This window comes from Athene noctua, chromosome 3, assembly GCF_965140245.1.
Source record: "Athene noctua chromosome 3, bAthNoc1.hap1.1, whole genome shotgun sequence".
Classification (NCBI taxonomy): Eukaryota; Metazoa; Chordata; class Aves; order Strigiformes; family Strigidae; genus Athene; species Athene noctua.
The window spans coordinates 30,497,559-30,517,752 of NC_134039.1; the positions used below are offsets into that span (position 1 = coordinate 30,497,559).

The 20,194-nt window shown below is 42.9% G+C and overlaps 1 protein-coding gene across 1 annotated transcript in view; it reads left to right on the forward strand.

Moving 5' to 3' along the window:
* Nucleotides 1–20,194, forward strand: part of CACNA1I (calcium voltage-gated channel subunit alpha1 I) — a 184,123-nt gene that overhangs the window by 79,406 nt on the left and 84,523 nt on the right. Inside the window, exons 3-4 of the mRNA XM_074901371.1 lie at nucleotides 6,007–6,118; nucleotides 7,103–7,236. Of these exons, the coding sequence (XP_074757472.1) occupies nucleotides 6,007–6,118; nucleotides 7,103–7,236 (246 nt within the window). The remainder of the gene's footprint in view (nucleotides 1–6,006; nucleotides 6,119–7,102; nucleotides 7,237–20,194) is intronic.

Genomic DNA, 20,194 nt, shown 5'->3' on the forward strand with positions numbered 1-20,194 from the left:
GAAACATTTCCTTGCACTAAAAAAGACAAAGAAGAAATGTTTCAGCCTTTCTAAAATAGGATTTTAAAGCTTTTTGTTCTGAGAAATGTTTTGATTGTTTTGATGTATTTGAACACAAACACATTTTGAGATGTATTTTCCTCTGAGCATCGGATGTTACATTCAACTTTTTGTAGTGGGTTAGCTTAACAGATTGAGGCTGAAGAGAAAGAACCCTGTTGCTTCTGTTGGCTTGTTTTGTAGAAATAGACCATGAAATTCCTATACATCAGCATAGAAGGGAAAAAAACAAGTGAGTAGTGATAAGAAAAAAGTAGGAGGGGAAAAAAACCAACCCTCCGCTGTGAGGGCATCAGCAAAAGCCAACAGCAGTGAGGGAGAGAAAATAGGCACTTCTTTCTCTGGAGCTACTGTTTCTCTGACCTTCACAACACAAATCACTCCTTCCATTATAAATGAAATATTAACTGTCCTGTTGCAGTTACAGCATCCTACTGACTTCTTGCAGGAGGGTGACAAAGCAGGGAAGGAACACTCCACTGTCCATAGCTTACTTCAAAAGGAGGGAAAGAAAATGCAGTCGCTGCAAACTGGAATCACGGGCTGCAGCCATTTAGCTGGTGGGTTGAGGGGTAGGTGGAGAGGAGCCCAGAGGGGAAGCAGAGAAGAGTGATCAAGCAAATGTGATGTCTCCTCTGTGGGGTCTCAGAGCTGTGCCTGCTTGGCACCAGCTTGGAGATGAGAGGCCACAAGGAGTTGTGTGCGTGGGTGACTGGTGTTTGGGATGCATTGAGTAGGGCTCCATGTTTCCATTTCAGTCCCTGCTCTACTGCAGCCGTCTCTTCTCTCTGTTTTGAGGCAGGAGCAGTGCTGCCATGACCAGCCACATCACAGGGCTTGCTTTTTCCCCTTCCTGTGTTTTGTAGCCAAGGCATTTCTACTGCAGGTTAAACAGGTCTGAGATATTCAAGACCTGAATTGGCACAAGGCATTACCCTATGAGTGGTTTGAAGACAGCAACAGGAAAGACTGAGGGATTGTCATGCTTGTAAAGTTTATACATTTTCTGCACTGTTAGCAGTGACAGGCCCTGGGGATCTCTTAGCGCCTAGTGTACTCTTACTCTTTAGATGGTGAAGGAGAAAGAGGAGAGGAGATCCCAAAGTACTGTTTTGTTTTGCTTTGTTGTATTTTTGTTAGTGATAAAAAGCAGAGATTGAGGCTGATCCCAAGAACATTAAGTGGTACCCAGTTTTCCAGGTGTAAGCTATTTACAGCTCCAATATAGCGTACCTTGCTTCTGCTATTTATCTTTCAGGAACCGAACCCAAAATCTTTGCCTCTATCTCATCACCTGTTTCTAACATGACTATGTGTAATGCAAGATGATGTTATCAAGCACTACTGCAACATGTCCAGCTCCCAGAAGCACTTGTAGATCTCCTTACCTATGCTGTGACTTGTGTCTTTCAGCCCTGACTCCATCCCAGATGGTTTGGGGTGAATGATGGTTCTTTCATGGTGTGTACTGGTGATGCATATTCCCCTTGAGTCTCTCCCCATCCCAGGTTTGCTCTGTCTATTGGAAAACATGATGGAGGGTCAATGGATACATGGTGCTGCCTCTGGCCAGCAGCTGGCCAGGCACTGCTCAAGGTGTAGAGGGACAAGGATGGCACCAATCAGCAAAGCAAAGTGTCACTGCCACAGGCAGGCACCAGCTATAGAACCAATACAAGGAAATATGTTTTAGGCAATATATAATTAACCTAGATATAAATCTTGATGCCACAAGACAGTGGTGAAGGCAAGAGCTTAAGAGGACTTTTACAAGGAGGAGACAGTTATGTGGATAATGAGAATAACCCATGATTAAAGGAGTCAGGAAACCTTTCTCCCTTATGGTTTTTCATTTTTCAGATGAGTGCCATGACCCCTTTATCTGTAAGGGCTTGAATCAACTGTGAACTGTCATTGTTAGGGAAAAAACCCTCCCTTTAAGGGCAAGATATTAACGTGGATTGCTGTGGGTTTTGTGGTACCTTTCTCTGAAGCATCTTGTGATGGCTGAGAGGAACTGACCATGGGCAGAAATGCCTGGGTCTCCTTTTAGTTTCCAAAACCCATTGCAGGCCCCCAACCTTACTGGGAAAGATGTTCAGAGTGGGACTGTGGGAAGGAAGGGCTGGGGCGGGGGGAAAGCCTGTGTACAGGTTCACTTGTAATTAGGAGATTTGCACTTTGAAAGAATTTAATTAATAATGAAACTTCTGACTGAATGATGGAGATTGTGAAGACCAGCTTTGTCAGTAGCTGAAATTAATTACAGGCTCAGGAAAAGGAGGGGGTGAAAGATGCAGGGAGGGGGAGGCATCACCGAAAGAAAGATGATAAACCTGGCTGCAGGCTGTTGCTGTGGTGACGGGAGGCAGTCGTTGTGGTTGACAGCGGTGACACATCGAAGGCAGCAGGTACTTCTAATTACCCCCTCCACCGACCCAAGCAGGCAGCAATCTCTCCCAACTCTGGGCAAGAAATGTTCCAGTTTTCTTCTTGCACTTTCTTACTCTCTGCTGCAGGTTGGATGTGCCTTTTCAGGGTCCCTGTCTGCTCTGAAAGGAAAACCATGGGGTTTTCCTAACCAGTTTTTCCTAACATTTCTTCAATAACCTGGGAGCAGCCAGAGATTCAGCAATGTCTTTGGGAAGCCTGGACAATGCTGGCAAACTTTCAGAGAGATGGTATCCAAAAAGTAGGGGAGGAGAAATTTGAGTGCAGCTGGCCACAGCTTTTTGAGCAGGAAGATGAGGGCCTTGCACATCTGGTCCAAACTGCAATATTTTTAGGAGTGCTCGCTGTGGCTGGCCAGGTCTTGTGCTTTGGGGTCTTGTCAGCTGCCTGAAGGCACCATGCCGTGATCTGCATGGCCTGGAGGGGGGCACTGCAAGGGGAGCAAGAGAAGCAAAGCGAGCACGGAAGCATCCTGACCACCCATGCACTGCTGATGCCAAAGCATGTGCACAGAGGTGTAGATCTGTATGAGATAAGCCCCTGACTTTGAGCTTCTTTGCCTGAATTCCCTGAATTTGGTTGCAGTTAGAGAGTAGTGCTTTCTGCCTCCTAGGTCTCTTGCGTCATGTTTTCTGGATGTTTGCCAAAGAAGAAAAAAAAACCCCTGGCTTTTAAAACAATTTATGTTTTTCATTTTTTATGAATTAATTTCATCCAGAGCTGTTCTGAGCACTGGCTCTGTCCGTATCTCTCCTGACTGCCTTATGCCAAGGGAGACGGACTTTTGCTGCCATTGGCTCAGCCTACTCCAAAACACTGTTGGTCCCTTGAAGAGTGTTATTCAGCACTGATCCCTCTGTCAGTGTTTCACTGATGCTGCCTTTCCAGTAGCTGTCAAAGCACCTGCTGCAAAATGGAGAGCTGGGACTGCTCAGCCTGGAGAAGAGAAGGCTCAGGGGGATAAATACCTGATGGGAGGAATATAAAGGAGACAGACTGCTCAGTGGTGCCCAGTGACGGGGCAAGAGGCACTGGGCACAGCCTGAAACATGGGATATCCCTTTTAAAAGTAAGAAAACATTTCTTCACGGTGTAGACAGTCAAACACTGGAGCAGGTTGCCCAGAGAGCAACGATGGTGCCTCCATCCTTGGAGATATTCAAAACCCAACTGGAAGTGACCCTGAGCAATCTGCTGTAGTTGATGCTACTTTGAGCAGGTGTCTTGGACAAGATGATCTCCAGAGGTGTCTTCCACCTTTAACCATTCTGTGGTTCTGTAATTCTGTGAAAGATGATGCCAAATGGATTTTGAAAAGTCCAGAAGAGAATTGCAGTCTTACCCAAATACCCTGTGGGAGTTAATGGAAACCTCTCTGGTTGCTTTCCTGGGCTTTGGATCAGATCATTAAAGATACATGTAAGAGAGAGAAAGGTGGAAAGTTGAAGTTGTGTTGTGTAGACCTCCGAGGGCAAGCATCCTATTAATGTCCTTTTGGTGTATTCCTCAGAAAAGGCCTCTGGTTTTTGAAGCCTACACTGAGGGTGGGCTCCACGTGCATCACTTTGTACAGCACCTGGGATTAACTTAGTGTGGGATAGTGATGACCTATTCTTGATATCACCTCATAGCATGATTGGCACAATAGAGCTGGTGCCCTGCTCTTGTCTGATTTTTCAACTGAAAGTAGCTAACCAAAAACCAGGTGAAGCAGAAGAGAAAGAATTAATAATCTTCTAGAACAGATTGTGCATGTTAGTCATGAATCAGTCAGAGAATGAACATGGAAGAGTTGCTCAGAATGAACCACAGATGTTGAGTGTCTTTCAGAAGTGACCAGAGATACAGGCCACCGTTTCGGATTCAGTTCTGCAAGGACTGAAAATGGGTGCACTAAGTCAATGGGTTGTATTTTAAATGGATAATTTCTTGGCTCTGTTATTTTAAATAATAAAAAAAATTGTCTAAAAATGGAAAATAGGCAGATATGTTTGAAGTGTGTTTAAAATACCCAAGAAGAAGAATGGTTCTGCCAGAGGCTGAAGGTCCATTCTCATTAGATCTACATTACTGCTTTGCAATGCTAACCCTGGAAAGATATCACAGAAACATGCCCACTTTTAGAGCTAAAATACTGTAAATGAGTTCTTAGATAAGTGTGTATCAGGTCTTATGACTCCTTCAGGAGGAGAAGGATGGTGAAAAGGAGACAGGTAGAGGGTGTGGAGAGCACAGAGAAGGTCACACAAATAGACCATTTTTATCCTCTTCTGTAACATATAAATGAAGTGGCACTTCATGAAATTAAAAGGCAACAAATTAAAAATAAATAGGAGGAAACAATTTTTAATGTAAAGTATAATTAGCCAGTGTAGCTCATGGTTGCCTACTATTATCAAAGCTGATATTTTGGTAAGATTATCAACAAAGGATTCAAATGAATAAGCAAAGCATCTGCAGGGACACCAGCGTAGCTGAGAAAACAATTATAAGGGCTATCAATCCTCATGCTTTAGGGCATAAACAGATCACCAGCTGGGGTCAGAAATGTGATTTCCCCCCATGGTTACTGAATAACTTAATTAGGCACATTGTGGAGTTTTATCCAGCATGGGTCACTGCTGTAAGCAGAATAATAGCTTAGATGCACCACTGATCTCTTCTAATATGGCAACCCTTTATCTCTAAGTCCATCCCGGAAGGGAAAGAGGGAGACTTCTAGCCTTGTGTTGTACCCTCTTCCCAGAAGAGGAATCACTAAGACTCATACAAAGATCTGGCTGTCCATTTTCCTTTAGATCCCTAGATCATAGAATCATAGTGGTTTGGGTTGGAAGAGACCTTAAAGATCATCTAGTTCCAAACACCCCTGCCGGGGCAGGGACACCTTTCACTAGATCAGGTTGCTCAAAGCCCCGTCCAACCTGGCCTTGAATGCTTCCACGGAGGGGGCATCCACAACTTCTCTGGGCAACCGGTTCCAGTGTCTCACCACACTCACAGTAAAGAATTTCTTCCTAATATCTATCTAAGTCTACCCTCTTTCAGTTTTAAAAAAGTTACCCCTTGTCCTATTGCTACATTCCCTGATAAAGGGTCCCCCTCCATCTTTCTTGTAGACCTCCTTTAAGTACTGGAAGAGATCTCAGAGAGATCTCCGCTGTGTTTGAGTATAGACCACCAAGAAAAGGATCTTCCATTTATTTAGAAGAGTCAGCAAACCAACGAGGAAAGGTACTCAGCAAACCAACAGGAGAGGAGTGAGCATGTCTTTAACTATGACAATGATTTGACTTGTATAGATGCCTTAGGCCTTTGTGCTACCTCCACTTTCCTCTTTTCCTCAGGAACAGACGGAAAAACAGAAGAATGTAATAAATCAGCCTATCAGCAGTTGTTATTTCCCTTAGTCTTCCCTTTTTGTTACCCCAAGCCTAGAGCAAGGTTATCTCAGCCATGATGTTTTTACAGAAGCTTTCCTTGACTCTTTTCCACCTGGTTTGAGTGTGTTAGCATGATGGTGATTTTGTTAAACTGCGTTACCCTGGGGATGTACCAGCCATGTGAGGATATGGACTGCCTTTCTGACAGGTGTAAAATCTTGCAGGTAAGACAACTTCCTTCTTGTTGTGATGGTGCCTCAGTCTATGTCACAAATTTTCATGCATGCTTTTTTTTAGCCTGTGGGCAGCACCTTTCCCGACAGGTTGGCAAGCATGTCTCTGGCAGGAAGTAAAATGGCAAGAGCTTGCTTTGAGAAGGTGAATGGAGTGAAAGAAAGATAATGAATGAAGTTTACTTATGACCATGCAAGGCCATAGGATCAGGATAACCTTCCTGATCCTGTGCATAAGCAGGTACTTCCTGACATAGACAGCTACAAGATGTATAGCTCAGAGGTAAGCCAGGGAGAAATAACTAAGGTTAGGAAATTCAGGCAGGAGAGAATAGCAGCCCACAATGCATTTGCTACTTACTGTGAGGAGAAGGGTACTACTGAGTCCACAGGTAATGTGGCATTCAGGATGCCTAAACAGAGAAGATACAGAAGGTATGCTAGGCAGGGACATGGGTACATCCAGCCTACAAATGCACTAGCTGTGCTTGCTGCTTCCCCATAAAGACAGTGACAGCAAAAGTTGTCACCTGTAGTGCTGCTGAGGGTGCAAAGTTCAGATATCTGAAGCCTCCATCTGTGATTGGTATGCGCTCTCCAAGCTGTGTATGAAGTTGCACTGTCCTCAGCTGAGCCATTTCCAGCAGGGTGATGAGGAATCCCTCCTGGGAGGCTTTGGAAGGGATAGTCTTTCCCTGGCCATGTTTGGACTGGCTCGTGATAAGCCAGCACATCCTTTCAGGTCTGTGTAAGGAGTGTATGTCAATTCCTTAACCTATGGGGAAAAAAAAAAAACTATAAAAGCCCATTGCTTACTTTAACAGTAGGAAGCTGTGATGCCAGGGCTGCATGGAATAAGCTTTTCCAGGCTTCCTCTAACTCATTTTCAGAAGTACTGAAATTTGTATTTATCTCACATTCTGTGTTAAGGCTGAGAATGCTTATCAAACATGCTCTTGGGTTTCTGTCTGGCAGGTATTTGATGATTTCATCTTCATCTTCTTTGCTATGGAAATGGTCTTAAAGATGGTGGCTCTGGGGATCTTTGGCAAGAAGTGTTACCTTGGAGATACCTGGAACCGTCTGGATTTCTTCATCGTCATGGCTGGGTAGGTCGATAATCTCTGGGGTTTTTCATTCTGTGTTTGCTAGAGTCTTGCATGGGACAGAAATGATGTAACTGAGTGGAAAGTTTCCACTCTGGTGCTACTCTAGTACATCTGCTGGACCGGAATCAGATGTGCTGGGGTTAGCAGTCTATGGAAGAAGCAGTAGAAAAGGTAACTTATCTCTCCAGGTGGTATGCAGCCATCTATCTCACACAACTTCACTAGAGGGTGTTAATTTGTACCAGCTGAAGAGCTAGCCCAGAAACTTTTTTTTTTTTTTTTTTTTTTTTTAATGTCTGAGTGGAACAGGTGTAGCCTTTACCAGAACCAAGCTAGCTTCTGTTTCCAGCAGCAGTGTTTCAAAAGTGGGAATATCATTTTTGTTACTCTGGGATTTTTGTCTTTGTATTGCACTGGCCTTACCCATGGTACTATTGGGACAGGTTGACATTTGAGTGTTTTTTACAACAAAGTTGATATGGTGAAGCTCTGATTTCCCCTCTGCATGTATGAAGAGGAAAGCTTACCAGGATTTGCCTATTGAATCAGAGCAAAATATCCATCTCTGATACCAGTGGCTGTGGGTTGTTTTTATTTTTGATTTATCAATATTCAATTAGATTGTCTTGTGGTATACTAAAAAAAATGTCAGAAATAAATATGTAATATTGCTGTTCTCACAGCAAACAAGTGAACATCTTTTCAGAGAGAAACCCACACTTTGCGCTTCCTCCTAGCAAGGAATTAGCTGCATTTGTTGTAACCTGCAAGCGTGTGTATTGCTGACTGAGCCAGCAGAGAGTTTGAGCTCACTTTTCAGGGTCTTCCCCTGTGGTGCAGAGCAGCACTATCTTTATATTTGCTTTTGACACAGTTCTTCTATAGAAAGACTTGAAAGTCATTCCCTCTGGAGAGGCATATAATTGTTTGCTTCTTTGGGGAGCAGAGATTTTCAAACTCAGTTCATTTGGAAAAGTTTGAAAGCTGATTCTCATCCAGCTTGTGCATGAAAGGAGGACAGGCAGATGAAAGCTGTAGCTTTTTCAGAATTAACACAACATGTGTGAGATGGGAAAATCTTTCTTGTGGCTGAGCCTGCTGTGATGAGCATCTGATTTTAAATGGCCTGGCATGGGGACTGTGAGTTCATCAGGAAAGGGTAAGTTAAAGCGCCTGACATATGGTGGTGAGAAGGCAGATCATTGTATGTTCTAGCCTGAGCTCCTGGTGGTAAAATTACTGGTGATTGGATGCAAGGAGAGCAAGATCCTACCACAGCAGCCTTTGAGGAGGAAAAGGAAGAACAGGTGTGTTTGAAAGGGGGACCTCTGTGTGGGTGATGTGCTGTGGTATGCTGGGAAGAAGGCTTTTCTAGGTGGGCACAGAATCACTAGCATATGGGGTAAAAGGCTTGGGAACTGGGGAAGTCTTCCTCTGCTTGGTGTCCCTGCAAGCATGCTATCTGGAGACATGAAGAAAGCAGTGGGGCAATGCTAAATGAAAGAGGTTGAGCTCAAGTGCTTATTCTATGCAGGAAACAAGTGAAATCCATGCTACCTAGGTGAGAAGGGAATAAACTTCATCTATGTTTCTCTCTGTCACCACTGCTCGCAGAAATTTGAGGAGGGAGTCTTTTGTGCATCTGATAGCATTACTAGGAAAAAAGCTCATATCTGAACTCCTTTTCAATGCCAAGGAGACCTAGAATCAACTCCTTAGGTATAAAACAGCCAGTGTGGAGGACTCTTCATTTCAGATCCAAAACTGAAAGAAATTTGTTTCCTGATTTCTATAGAATTGTCCTCATGAGGTATCAGGCTGAAATGATAGTCATCTCATTAGAATATGTGATCTCAAAAGACTTCTGCTAAAGAAAGATTTTTCCATTTAGTTATATAGAACTAATGACTATATAATGTATTTTGAGTTATAAAAGCTTGTGGTTATTAATTCATTATTCTTTGAAATTCATTAAAATTGTCTGCACTGTTTAAATCAAATCCAAGGCTCAAACTTGTCCTTACATACAGACTGTAGGCTTTTATTTAACCTTAAATTTAAGCACCAAGCTTTATCCTGAGTGTTCCCACACCTGGATCATGGCTTCAGCTTATTCTGGGTCCAGATGCTGCTTTAGCCTTATGATTAAGAGAAGACATCTTGCATCAGGTTTTGCATATTTTCTCCATGCCAGAGAGTTAAATCCTGATCAGATGCTAATCAGTTTTCTCTAAGGGCCTTCTCCTTTTCATGGTCCGGGACTCTCATTGCCTGCAAGGGAGGTCATAAATTTGTCTCTCAAGGAAAAGTCCGTGATGTTAGGAAGTGATGCACTGCCTAGAAGGTGTGCAGCTTCTCTCAATTTCAAGAATAAGGACTGTACTTCCTAGCCTCTTCTCTTCTCTCTTTTCAACTAAACACTGAGGCAGCAAAGGTTGGAAGAATAAACTGTAGCATTGAAAAGAAAAGTGCAGGCAAGGGACTGCTCTGTCAGGCATTCCTGGGCAGCTGAGATACCTCCATCTGGCTAGCTGCATGACAGCATGTTTTATCAAAGAATATAATGACAATTTGCTGCTATTGCCCCAGACGGCATTTTGGTTACATAAACCATGTATTCAGGCATTCGTTTGTAGTTTTCTCCTCACTTCCTTGGAAAGCCAGAAGCATAGTTTTAGTTAGCTGAATTCCCTCACATGGCCCTGCCCTGCTTGCCCCTGCTCCCCACGCAACCAAGCAGCTCAAGGAGGAAGACTCCATTGTCACTAAAAATGTTCAGTTTCCATGGCGATAGGAGCTGACATCACCAGAACTTTCTCCTCTCTTGCACATTCCCTCCCCCAACCACCTTCAACACCTTTTTTTTTTTCAGAAAGGATTAGAAAAAAACCCCAAACAGTCCTAAGTCAACACTCTCCTCCATTGTTCCCCTTGGAGCTCCTAAAACTGAGTGAGGTAATTTGGGTTGAAGAATGCTGGTGCCCTTGTGCCCACAAGCAGTCAGGGCTGCAGATTCAGCTTGCCGATGCTCCTGTTCCCAACTGCTCGCTGGCAACAGGAGGTTGCAGGTTCCCAGACATTTCAAGCAGACTGTGCTCGCTACCAGCTGTCCTGGTAGGAGTCCCTCTTCCCCTGCGTTTGTGATTAGGTCTTGTCTGTCGTCATTTCTTTCCCACAATGATGGGTGCATTTGGAGAGCTTGATCTGAGGCAATATCAGAGGGCAGCTTCCTAAAGTTGAGAGCCTACTATATTTTGAAAGTTAGATAATGTGAACACTAATCATATTGGAAAAGTCAGCCAGTGTCTATATGTGTGTGATTTTAGAAGTGTCACTTATTTCTGGGATAGCACTCATCAACTTTTTAAGCCAGGCAGTTCTCTAGGAAGAAGAGTGAGCAATTTCTCCTGGTTGCTCTACTCTGTGAAGCAGTTGTGTTTGTGTGCAGTTGGAGATGATGCCACTGTTGTTCTGGAAAGGATGATGTCCCTTCCCGTGACTCTGTCCTGAGGGTCCTCATGCAAGGAGTGAATTCATGCAACCTGCCTGGGCTTGGGGGCATTAATTCCACTGAGGGAGTAGTTGGTTTGCCTCTCTTGAGCCAAATGCTGTAATTAATGATTTGTGGTGGGAATTATGTCTGTCTCTGCCATCTTCTGCAGCATCCCCGCAACATGTTCTGGTATATAATTTGCTTCTGTAAATAGGTAGGTAGGTTAAGGAGGAGAGGGCTTCACTATGTGGCTGGGGGGATGATTGTGTTTACAAGTGTGTGACCAAAATATGTCCAAAATCTTTCCTTAACTACTTGCTGCCTGGAGTCCAGTGGCTGAGGAGAGGCTGATCTACCTTTCAGAGAATGCACCGACTTTGCCTCTCTCCATTATCACACTGGAATTTGCCACATAGATCTCATAAACTGTGGTCAAATCCCATCCTGACCTCACCTTTGATGAAAAGAATGGCATGACTTGTGTATTTTGGCATTTTGAGACATAACTTGCAGTGTTTTTTAACAGTTTTTAAAAGTGGTGGACATCAGAACGAGACACAGTGCTCTGTGTAGCTGCTTCAGTGCCTTCAGTGGTAACACTGTCCCTCTGTTCCAGCCTGAAATTTCCTGGTTCCTACTGTCAAGCATTGCAGTAGGCCACCTGATCAATTGCAGCATCTCCCTAACAGTTCATTCAGCTGCTTTCTCTACTGGCTCCAACTTGGTTGGTTGGGGTTTTTTTCCTCTCAGTCTCCTCTTCTGAAGAGAGAAAATCCCTTCCTATTAGTAGGAACAGAAAACTTTGTTCCTAGATGTATGCTGTTCCATTTGTTCATGCAGGAATATGTATTATTTGCATTTCCAAAGCACTTCATACTGTTCTATATCGCTGACTTGTTCTCTTAGTTTCTTTTCTGTTCTCCCAAAAATACGCTTCAACTGCAAAATCCACCAGTGATTTTTTTTTTTTTTAATTTTCTGCTAGGTTGTGATAAATAAATAAAGAACAGAGCAACAAGAATTCTGCATTACCGAAGTACATCTGCTCATGAATGAGTCCCCATTTACTGTTGCATGTGAGGTTTATTACTTAGCCAGTTTTTCTCCAGCTAATGTATGTCATGATGATTTCATATCATTCCATCCATATCAACATAATTACTTGTAGACTTGTAATCTCCTAAGAAATTATAGCACATTAGTTTGAAGATGACTATTTTTCCTTAAACCTGTGTTGTTTATGGTTAATTTTATTATCCACCTTTAATCCGCAATCTATCAAAACTGTATACTGGCATTTTCATTGCCCATTGAGATCACTGTATTGCTAAAGTACTGGCACAACAGCAGAATTTCTTTGACCCTTGGATGCTTTCCTGGCTTTCTGAGACTAATCAAAAATTATCAGTAGCAGTCCAGGTCTTTTCTGGCTATCTCTTTTAAAACTCTTGGATATAAATTGTCCAGGCTTGCTTATCTTAGAATATCCCTATTTTGATAGGCACAGCCTAAAATACTTGATCACAGCTGGAGCTGAAACTAGCTCATTCTCATTTATGGTACACATACATCATCTGACCTTCCCCATAGAACTTTTTTGTAACTGAGGTTTTCTGCCTCTTTACACTGTTTGTGACAATTCTATTTTGTTGTTCCAGTGATTAACTTGTACCGTTTTATGTGCTTGTTCAATTCTCTTACAATTTTTCTACAATTTCCATCTCCTAATTTATATTCATTGGTATCAACTTACCCTCTCTTGCTATTACATTGCTGCTTTTGCTTTCACTTATATTGTGCTATATTTTTAGCCTGTTCAGCTTTCTTGTCTCTACTGAAGCTTCTTGGATACCTGATAAATATTCCTAAACACTACTTGATTGTCATCCACAGTTCATGTATTAAAGTATTTAGCCTGACCGGCTTGATGCATGGCTGTTTCTCTGTGTTTTCAACTTCGTGAATATAGCCTCTCTAATTCGTCAAGCATATCTAGGCCTGTTGATGACCTTACTTGATTTGTACATACACATGTAATCAAGTAGTCTTAGCTTTAAGTCCTATGATTAAAAAAAAAAAAAAAAAGAAAAAGCACTTAATAGACAGTCTCTGTATCTTCCATCCTTAAATGCAATTTTCTTTGAGTTGTAAGGCACATCACTGTAAATGCTGGGAAATTGTTAAGAGATTTAGGTGTCCCCAACACATGTTGCCCAAAGTCAGCTCTTGCAGATGGTTAAAGGGAGGGTTTTTCTGCTATGGATTACAGACCAATACCAAGAGACCTAGTCAGCCTGTTTTCTAGTGTGATCTGGAAATACCTAATCACATTCATAGGATCACAGATAATTCGGGTTAGAAAGGACCTTGTGAGGTCTCCAGTCCAATCTTCTTGTTCAAAGGACAGTCAGCAACAAATTCAGGTTGCTCATAGTTGTCCGGTCAAGTCTCTAAAACTACCACAGATGGAGACTGCATCACCTCTCTGTGCTCCAGCCCCACTGCTGAGTTATCTCTAACTAGTCTGAACCTCCCTTACCTGCTTGGATTTATGTCTGTTGTGTCTTGTTCTCCTGCCATGTGCCACTGTGAAGAGTCTGGCTTCATCCCCTTACTGACCTCCTCATAGGTACTAAGGAGCTGCCTTTAGGTCCCTTCAAAATCATCTCTTCTCCAGGTTGAACAAGACCCCATCCCTCATCCTCTCCTCAAAGGACAAGTGCTTCAGCCCCTGAGCATCTTGGTGGCCCTCCACTTAACTTGCTCCAGTTTATCAACATCTTTCTTGTATTGAGGGGCCCAAAACTGAATGCTATTCTAGATGTGATCTACCAAGCGCACAGTAAAGGAAATAATCCCTTCCCTCATCTACTGGCTGCACTTCTGTTGGTGAAGCTTGGTATACCATCAGCCTTCCTCGCATGGACTGTCTGACGTCCCCCAGGACCCACAGGTCCTTTTCAGCAGAGCTACTACCTATGTCCTTAGACAGCTGGTCACTTCAGCACAGGTGCAGGACCTTGCATTTGTCTGTTGAATTTCATGAGGCTCCTGTCAGCCCATTTCTCTAACTAGGAGGAATTATTTAATATATATGGCAGAAAACTAATCCATAACTATTCATTTCCAAATTGTCACAGATTCCATACTAGAAAATGCCATTTTTGACAGTGTGCTACTCCACCTCCCTTTCTGACAACTTGAGCCTCCCTAGCTAGGTTAAAATCCTTGATTTTAATATTCCATTCATACAGATCTTCCCACCCAGTCTTTCTTAATGCCATTTAGGCTGCTTATGATCATAAAATGAACAAATCCTATTCTCTTTATTACTCAGATCCCTGGCATTGGTGTATCAATGACACCATTTTTTTCCTCTTCACAACTTTTAGTGTCTTAATTGGTTTTGTTCTTGACATGGAGGCTCTGTAAGCATTAACTTTTTTCCTAATTTCATCACTTTCCCCTTTGGTCTTTTCATTTAACAATCTCCTGACTGGTCTATCTCAGTTCTCTAAAACCAAATTCTTCTTCTAATGAAAAGCTGGTTAATATTTCTGCTTCTCCAGGGATAGGCCAGTGCTCTGCAAGTCTCCTGCCCTATGCAGCTCACCAAGCCAGCAGTTCATTACCGGATTGCTCCATCTCCTTTGCTTGTTGGCCAGGATGAATCACCAAGGAGTTCAACGGAACATTTCTTGTCCATCTTCAGAAATTATCTATAATCTGTAGCATATGATGATAAGAAAAACAATTAATTTCAAAGTCCATCATCATGGGTAAACATTGTCCTGGAAGTTTGAAAACCTTCTCAAGTTTGCTTTTAAAATCTCATTTCATAGTATGTAGTAGCAGCTGTCCTGATATCTTAATTTCTTTTCCAAAGCATCCTTTCCTTTCTGAGTAGTTATGCAGCCTTTGGAAAGGGTTTCCTGGCATCTTTATATACAGGAGATCGCTTCTTGGTCATGTCTGATAGCCATTTAGATTGAGCAGAACCTTTCTTCTCACTCCTTGTGCCTTTTGGCTAGTTTCTTCTTCAGGAGTGCTTTATGCAGCTTCCACACTGGGAGCCTGGAAAGTATTGCTTTCTATTAACTGAGATTAATAATTATCATTATTTGTACCTTTTCTCTCTAATATCTACTGTCTCTGATTTCTGCTTCCCCTAATTCCTTAGATATTGTGTCCCTTATTCCATAAACCTGCAGTGATGCTGCTTCCCAAATCCATCCAGCCATCCAAGCTGTTTTCAAACCTGTGCAGCATCAGTGCATGTATCTCTGAACACTAACTGTCCCCTTACTGGGAAGCCAGTGGTTTACACTTACAGCCCCAAGTTCATCCCTCTGCATTTCAGCTCAGGAAAGGGGGCTGGCAACTCTCTGAAGGATGAGAGATACCAGCTCCCCAGCCTCAAATGCCCACCTGTTACCGGGAAACAAAATTGGCATCACATGTGCCCTTCCATGCTGGGAAGATGCTGCTTAGCCTGAAACATTCTGGTTGGCCTTAATATTGCAAGACTGGGAAGTATGTTGCCAATCTTCTGCTTTCTCTTAATTCTACTTTTAATTAACTATGGTCCTTCAGGGATGTGGTCAGAATTTGCATAGTTATGACTTTAAAATCTCAGACCGTTAAATACTTATTAGCAGCAGTGTAAACAGCAGAATGCTCAGAAAATCCTAGTTAGCTAATCTTTGATGCCAAATAAAAGTTTCTATAAAATTATGGCAAGTTAAAGAAAACTGTGATAAATACAGCAATTTGGTGTTTCAAGCAGTGATCAGATAAAGATGGAAACCAGCAAGCAGTAGTCTAAGTAACATCTTAACCAAGGGCAGGAATATTGGAAGCATAGCCCTCCACCCCCACCCCCAACACACACTCACTTTTTCCTCCTTAATGATACTAATTATTTCATTAATTATTTCATTAATTATTTCAAAAAAAGGAAAAAAGAAAAGGCAATACCATCAGGCTTGAAGGACCAAAATGCAAACACCCTTTATTTTCTTTTTTTTTTTTCCCCTAAGCAATGAAATACGGAGCTCAGAGCCTGTGTTTAGACTCCTGCTTTTCAAAAGTGAGGCCCTGTCACTTGTCTTCAGTCATCTGAGCTTGGCGAGTCCCTCTGGCTTTTTTATCACAGTGTGAAAACCTGCTTATGTCTTTTCATATCATGTCTCCAAAACTATTAAGAAACTCTGACGTTTTCTCTTAGTACACAGTTTGGAGAGAAATCTGAGTGTTCAGGGGTGTGAAATAATCACATTCCAAGCAGCAAGGGACCAGTCTCTCAAACTCTGGAAGCTTTCAGCAGCTTTTGCTTGCAGAGCAATGAAAAAAAAAAAAAAAGAAAAAGTATAAAAAAATTTTCGTACAGGAGGTGGAGGACAGTTGCAGGTTAATTTTTTGAAGAATACTAAGCATTATAGCTCTGGAGCTGACTGTGTAGTTAGTAATTGATCTACCACTCCCTGATGAAATGCCTTACTTTTTACTAACTGAATTGTACCCTCTTTATTTTTTTTTTAAAATAAAGGGGGAAAAAGGTTGTAATTTTTGCAGTCCTTGTTTTACTAGCAAGGGATTTTTTTTCTTCTATCTTTCAGCTTTTTTGTCAGCAGAGAGTTTTCTTTTTGCAGCATGATGGGCTCTAACTTTAAAAGAGATAAGCAGGACTACTTAGCTGAGTACACTGTGGTTTGCAGAGCAATTTAGAAGCCTACTGTGTAATGTCTGGCCACATTCCATATGATGTTATTGCATCCTTGCTACGGTAGGTGTTGAAAGGAGTTCGGCTCATCTATTTAAGGTACATCTTGAAGCCTGGCCCCAGAGGCACCAAACTGTGCAAAATGTGTACAAATGCCAGCATGGTTTGCTCTTCAAGTATGTACCAAGCTAGCTGATAGCAGGTTCAGTGCTGGGGGCTGCCTGGAAGCCTCCTGCACCATGGAGCACCACAGATCAGGTCCAAATAACCCATCAGCTGGGAGCCAGAGAATCTGTGAAAATAACATTTTTAAGGAGTTGCCCATAGGCAACTCTAGCCCTGATATGTCTTGGGTGGTTGCATGTGCTTAGCACAGCCCATGCGGGCTGGTGCCCTGTGCTGTCTAAAGTCCTACCCATTCCCAATGCACTGGTTAAACTTGTGTCTTCTTGTAGTTGTGAGCAAGTGAAGGAAATAGGGGCATGGGCCACAACACAACTCTCTGAGCAGGGAAAAAGGAACACCTAGGAAGAGTCTAATTTCTGCCATAACCCCCAGGGACCTTTGGGGACAAGTAAGGATGTGGCTCCTTAGAGATGGTGCAGAAAGCTTAAATAATAAGTCCCACCTGGGAGCCCCACAGTCCTGGGGCTGGCAAGTAGTCCGTTTGCATGTGCTGTGTGTTTTTTCTCTTTGCTGGTATGTGTGTCCTGTTGCTGCAGACTTGGGGTGGAAGCAATAGCCTTTCTCTCTTGCCCAGCATCTGGGCAGGCATTGTCAAAGTCTCCTGGCTTCACTTCTGACATCTCCATATGGGTTTGTGAAAGATTAGATTCATCCCTTACTGGTGCCTGCCTACTTAGAGTTCTTCTTGTGTACAAGCTAGGGCATGTCCAGCTCTAGCAAGGGCTGAAAGCAGGTGTCTCAAATGCTGTGGTGCTCCATGTTCTCACCATTCAGTTGTGTGCTGTTCTTCCTGCCTTCTTGCTGTTGCTCCAATGCTGATGGTCCTCACTATCTAGGCAGTTGTAGGAACCAGTAAGTGGATTTTGCTGCCTGCCCTCTCCTTTTTTGCATACCACAGATTCAGCTAATAGAGCCCCTGGGGGAGCCTGACCAGCCCTGTTCTCCATGTCCCCTGCCCACTGCTACAACTCTGGCCACAGAGAGCAGAACTGGGTGGATCTAGCAATGCACTTGCTTTTTAATTTCCTTTCATCAGAATGGCTCATTAATATAAGAGGGGAGATATGAGACCATTGGAGTACATTTTGCAGGGAGAGGACCAGCTTTGCTCCTTCTTTGTGTTGTAGTCACAGTCTCTGAAGCCAGAGCAGAGGCAGTGAGACCTTTCTCTCATCCTGGTGTGTACTACAAAGGTGCAGGATTTAGGGGTAAATCAGTCTCCCACCACCACCCCACAAACTGCAGGTGGGAGATTTTAGCTGTGGGATGGCTCTCTTATCAGGGAGATGGACATCTTGGTAAATGGAGAGATGTCAGCTCCAACTTTTGGCACAGACATTTGACTTAAAAATTCAGACAGGGAAAACTGGCAGACTTAGTCTTATATTTCTCCTGTGACTCCTATGTTCTGGATCTTCGAAGTGGTAGAAATTCTAGTTTGTGGAATTTGATGGCCTTATCAAGGAGCTGAGAACAGAAAGGCGTGTGGTACACAAGACATCTAGTCATGGTATAGGTACATATCAGGCTTAGACCCTTGACATAGCTGAGAAGCTGAAGGAATTCAGAGCAGAGAGCAACCAATCTTATGCCTTGGTCTTCTCAGGTGCTCATAGATTCAAGGACCAAATAAAAGTCCACAAGCAGAAAAAGCTTCACTTTGCATGGAGACTCAGCAAGTCTGAAATTACAGCTAGGAAGTCACAGCTACAAAGTTTCTGCCTTCAGTGCCAAACCCAAATTTATTTGACAAAGAAATATGAATTGATTAGACTGCAGTTAATTAGATTTCAATTGAAAATTCCTATCAGAGAAGGGGAATTAGGCAGCTTTTGAATTTGACAAAAACATATTGGCTTTGTGTCATAAGAAAAATACTGCCTTGGTGTTTTTCATGAATGCTTCCAGAATACATTTTAAATATTATTTTTTGGCTGCTAATTTTCAGCAAATAGAAGTTCAGGAGCTACAAGTAGCAAAGTTAATAAGTGTCTAATAAGGGTGTAAGGAGATGTAAATATGAAGAGGTAAATGGTAATGTTGGAACTCTTTTAATCATGGATTTCATTGAATGTAATTGAGAGGAAGCTGCTAGCCAGGCACTGTATAAGTACATTATCTTGGGTTACGTGTACAGCAAGAGTAAAGTCTGAATTTTCTGGACTCCTTATGTGGTTTTCATATTCTCACTATGTCTATTTTAAATAGTCTTAGTTTTTATTCCTCCATCCTGCTGGTTAGTCTGCTCTTCCCGTGTCTGGCACAAAGCCATGCTGGCCATGCATTTCTGCTGCTGGGCAGTGAACATTTCTCTCCCAAGTTTCATTGATGCTGGAGAAGTGGAGAGTGCCAAGACAGATTCAAGCTCGCAGGTGCAGAGGAGCAAAGGAAGTGCCAAGCTGTAGCTAGTGAAGCTATTCTGTTGTTGAGACCTCATGAGCAGTAAAGGTTTGCACTGCTGGTGGTTCACTGTCCCCTTGTCCCCATGTGCTCACTGTCTGCTCCAGTGGCTTGGCATAGGATGGAGGTACATCAGACCAGGCAGTTTCTGGATAGGGACAATGTGCTAACAAATTGCTTGCTTGTTCCTTGAGCTAGTTTGGTCTCATTAAACTCAAGGTCTCTTGTGTGTTCAGCTGAGCAGTCTTGCCTGGACATATGCTTATATGTTTATCAGCAAGGCAGAGACTAAGTCGGAGGAGGAAGCAGGAAGATGATCAGTAGGGAAAGGGACAAAAGGAATTAAGAGGAAAGAAAGGATTGGGAAGAGAATTGAAGGATATGAAATGAAGTGGAAAAAGATGAAGAGACAAGGCAAGGGATGAATGGAAAAACTAGAAGTTAAGGAGGAAGATGAAAATGAGAGGTGGAAATGTTGCAGACAGGCAAGGAGAGAGAAAGGGGGTGGAGAGGAGGTGGAATACCTTGAGAGTGAGGAGGGAGGCAGAGCTTGAGTGGAGAGGCATTTTCTGCCAGACATGCCCCCTGTTTCTGCAGGATGAAAGCCATGCATGCAGCCAGTGCCCCTGTCACATTTCCCACCCTGTCAGCATTTCAATCATGCATCAGCCTTGAGCTGTATGGCGTGGGGCCAGTGCGTGCATCAATCCCCTCTCCTTTCAGAAGAGTTTCATGTGGAAAGTTTTGAAGAAGAATATCTCTAGTGAGGGAAGAAGAATTACTGTATAAATTCAATTACCTCGACAGCTCAGTGCTCAAATTCCATCACAGATCAGGAGTTTCTCTCTGATTGAGATAGTTCTAGCTTCCTAACGTGCCCCTGCATTTGCCCACCCACACCAGAGTCCACAAACTGCTTTAGCAGTGCCAGAAATGAGCCGCTGTCTCCCTTGGGAGATATGCATTCCCCCCTGCTCTGTCATGATAAGGGGAAAGAACAGCTAACAACCAGAACAGGCTTTATTTTTTTTTTACACATCATTGACTTTCACTGCCCCTGAATCTTAGAGAAACTAAGGTTTCTACAAACAAGACATGCTTAAAACAGCCAAGAGGGAGGGAAGAACTAGATTGAAGGGTGGTCAGATCATGGGGGC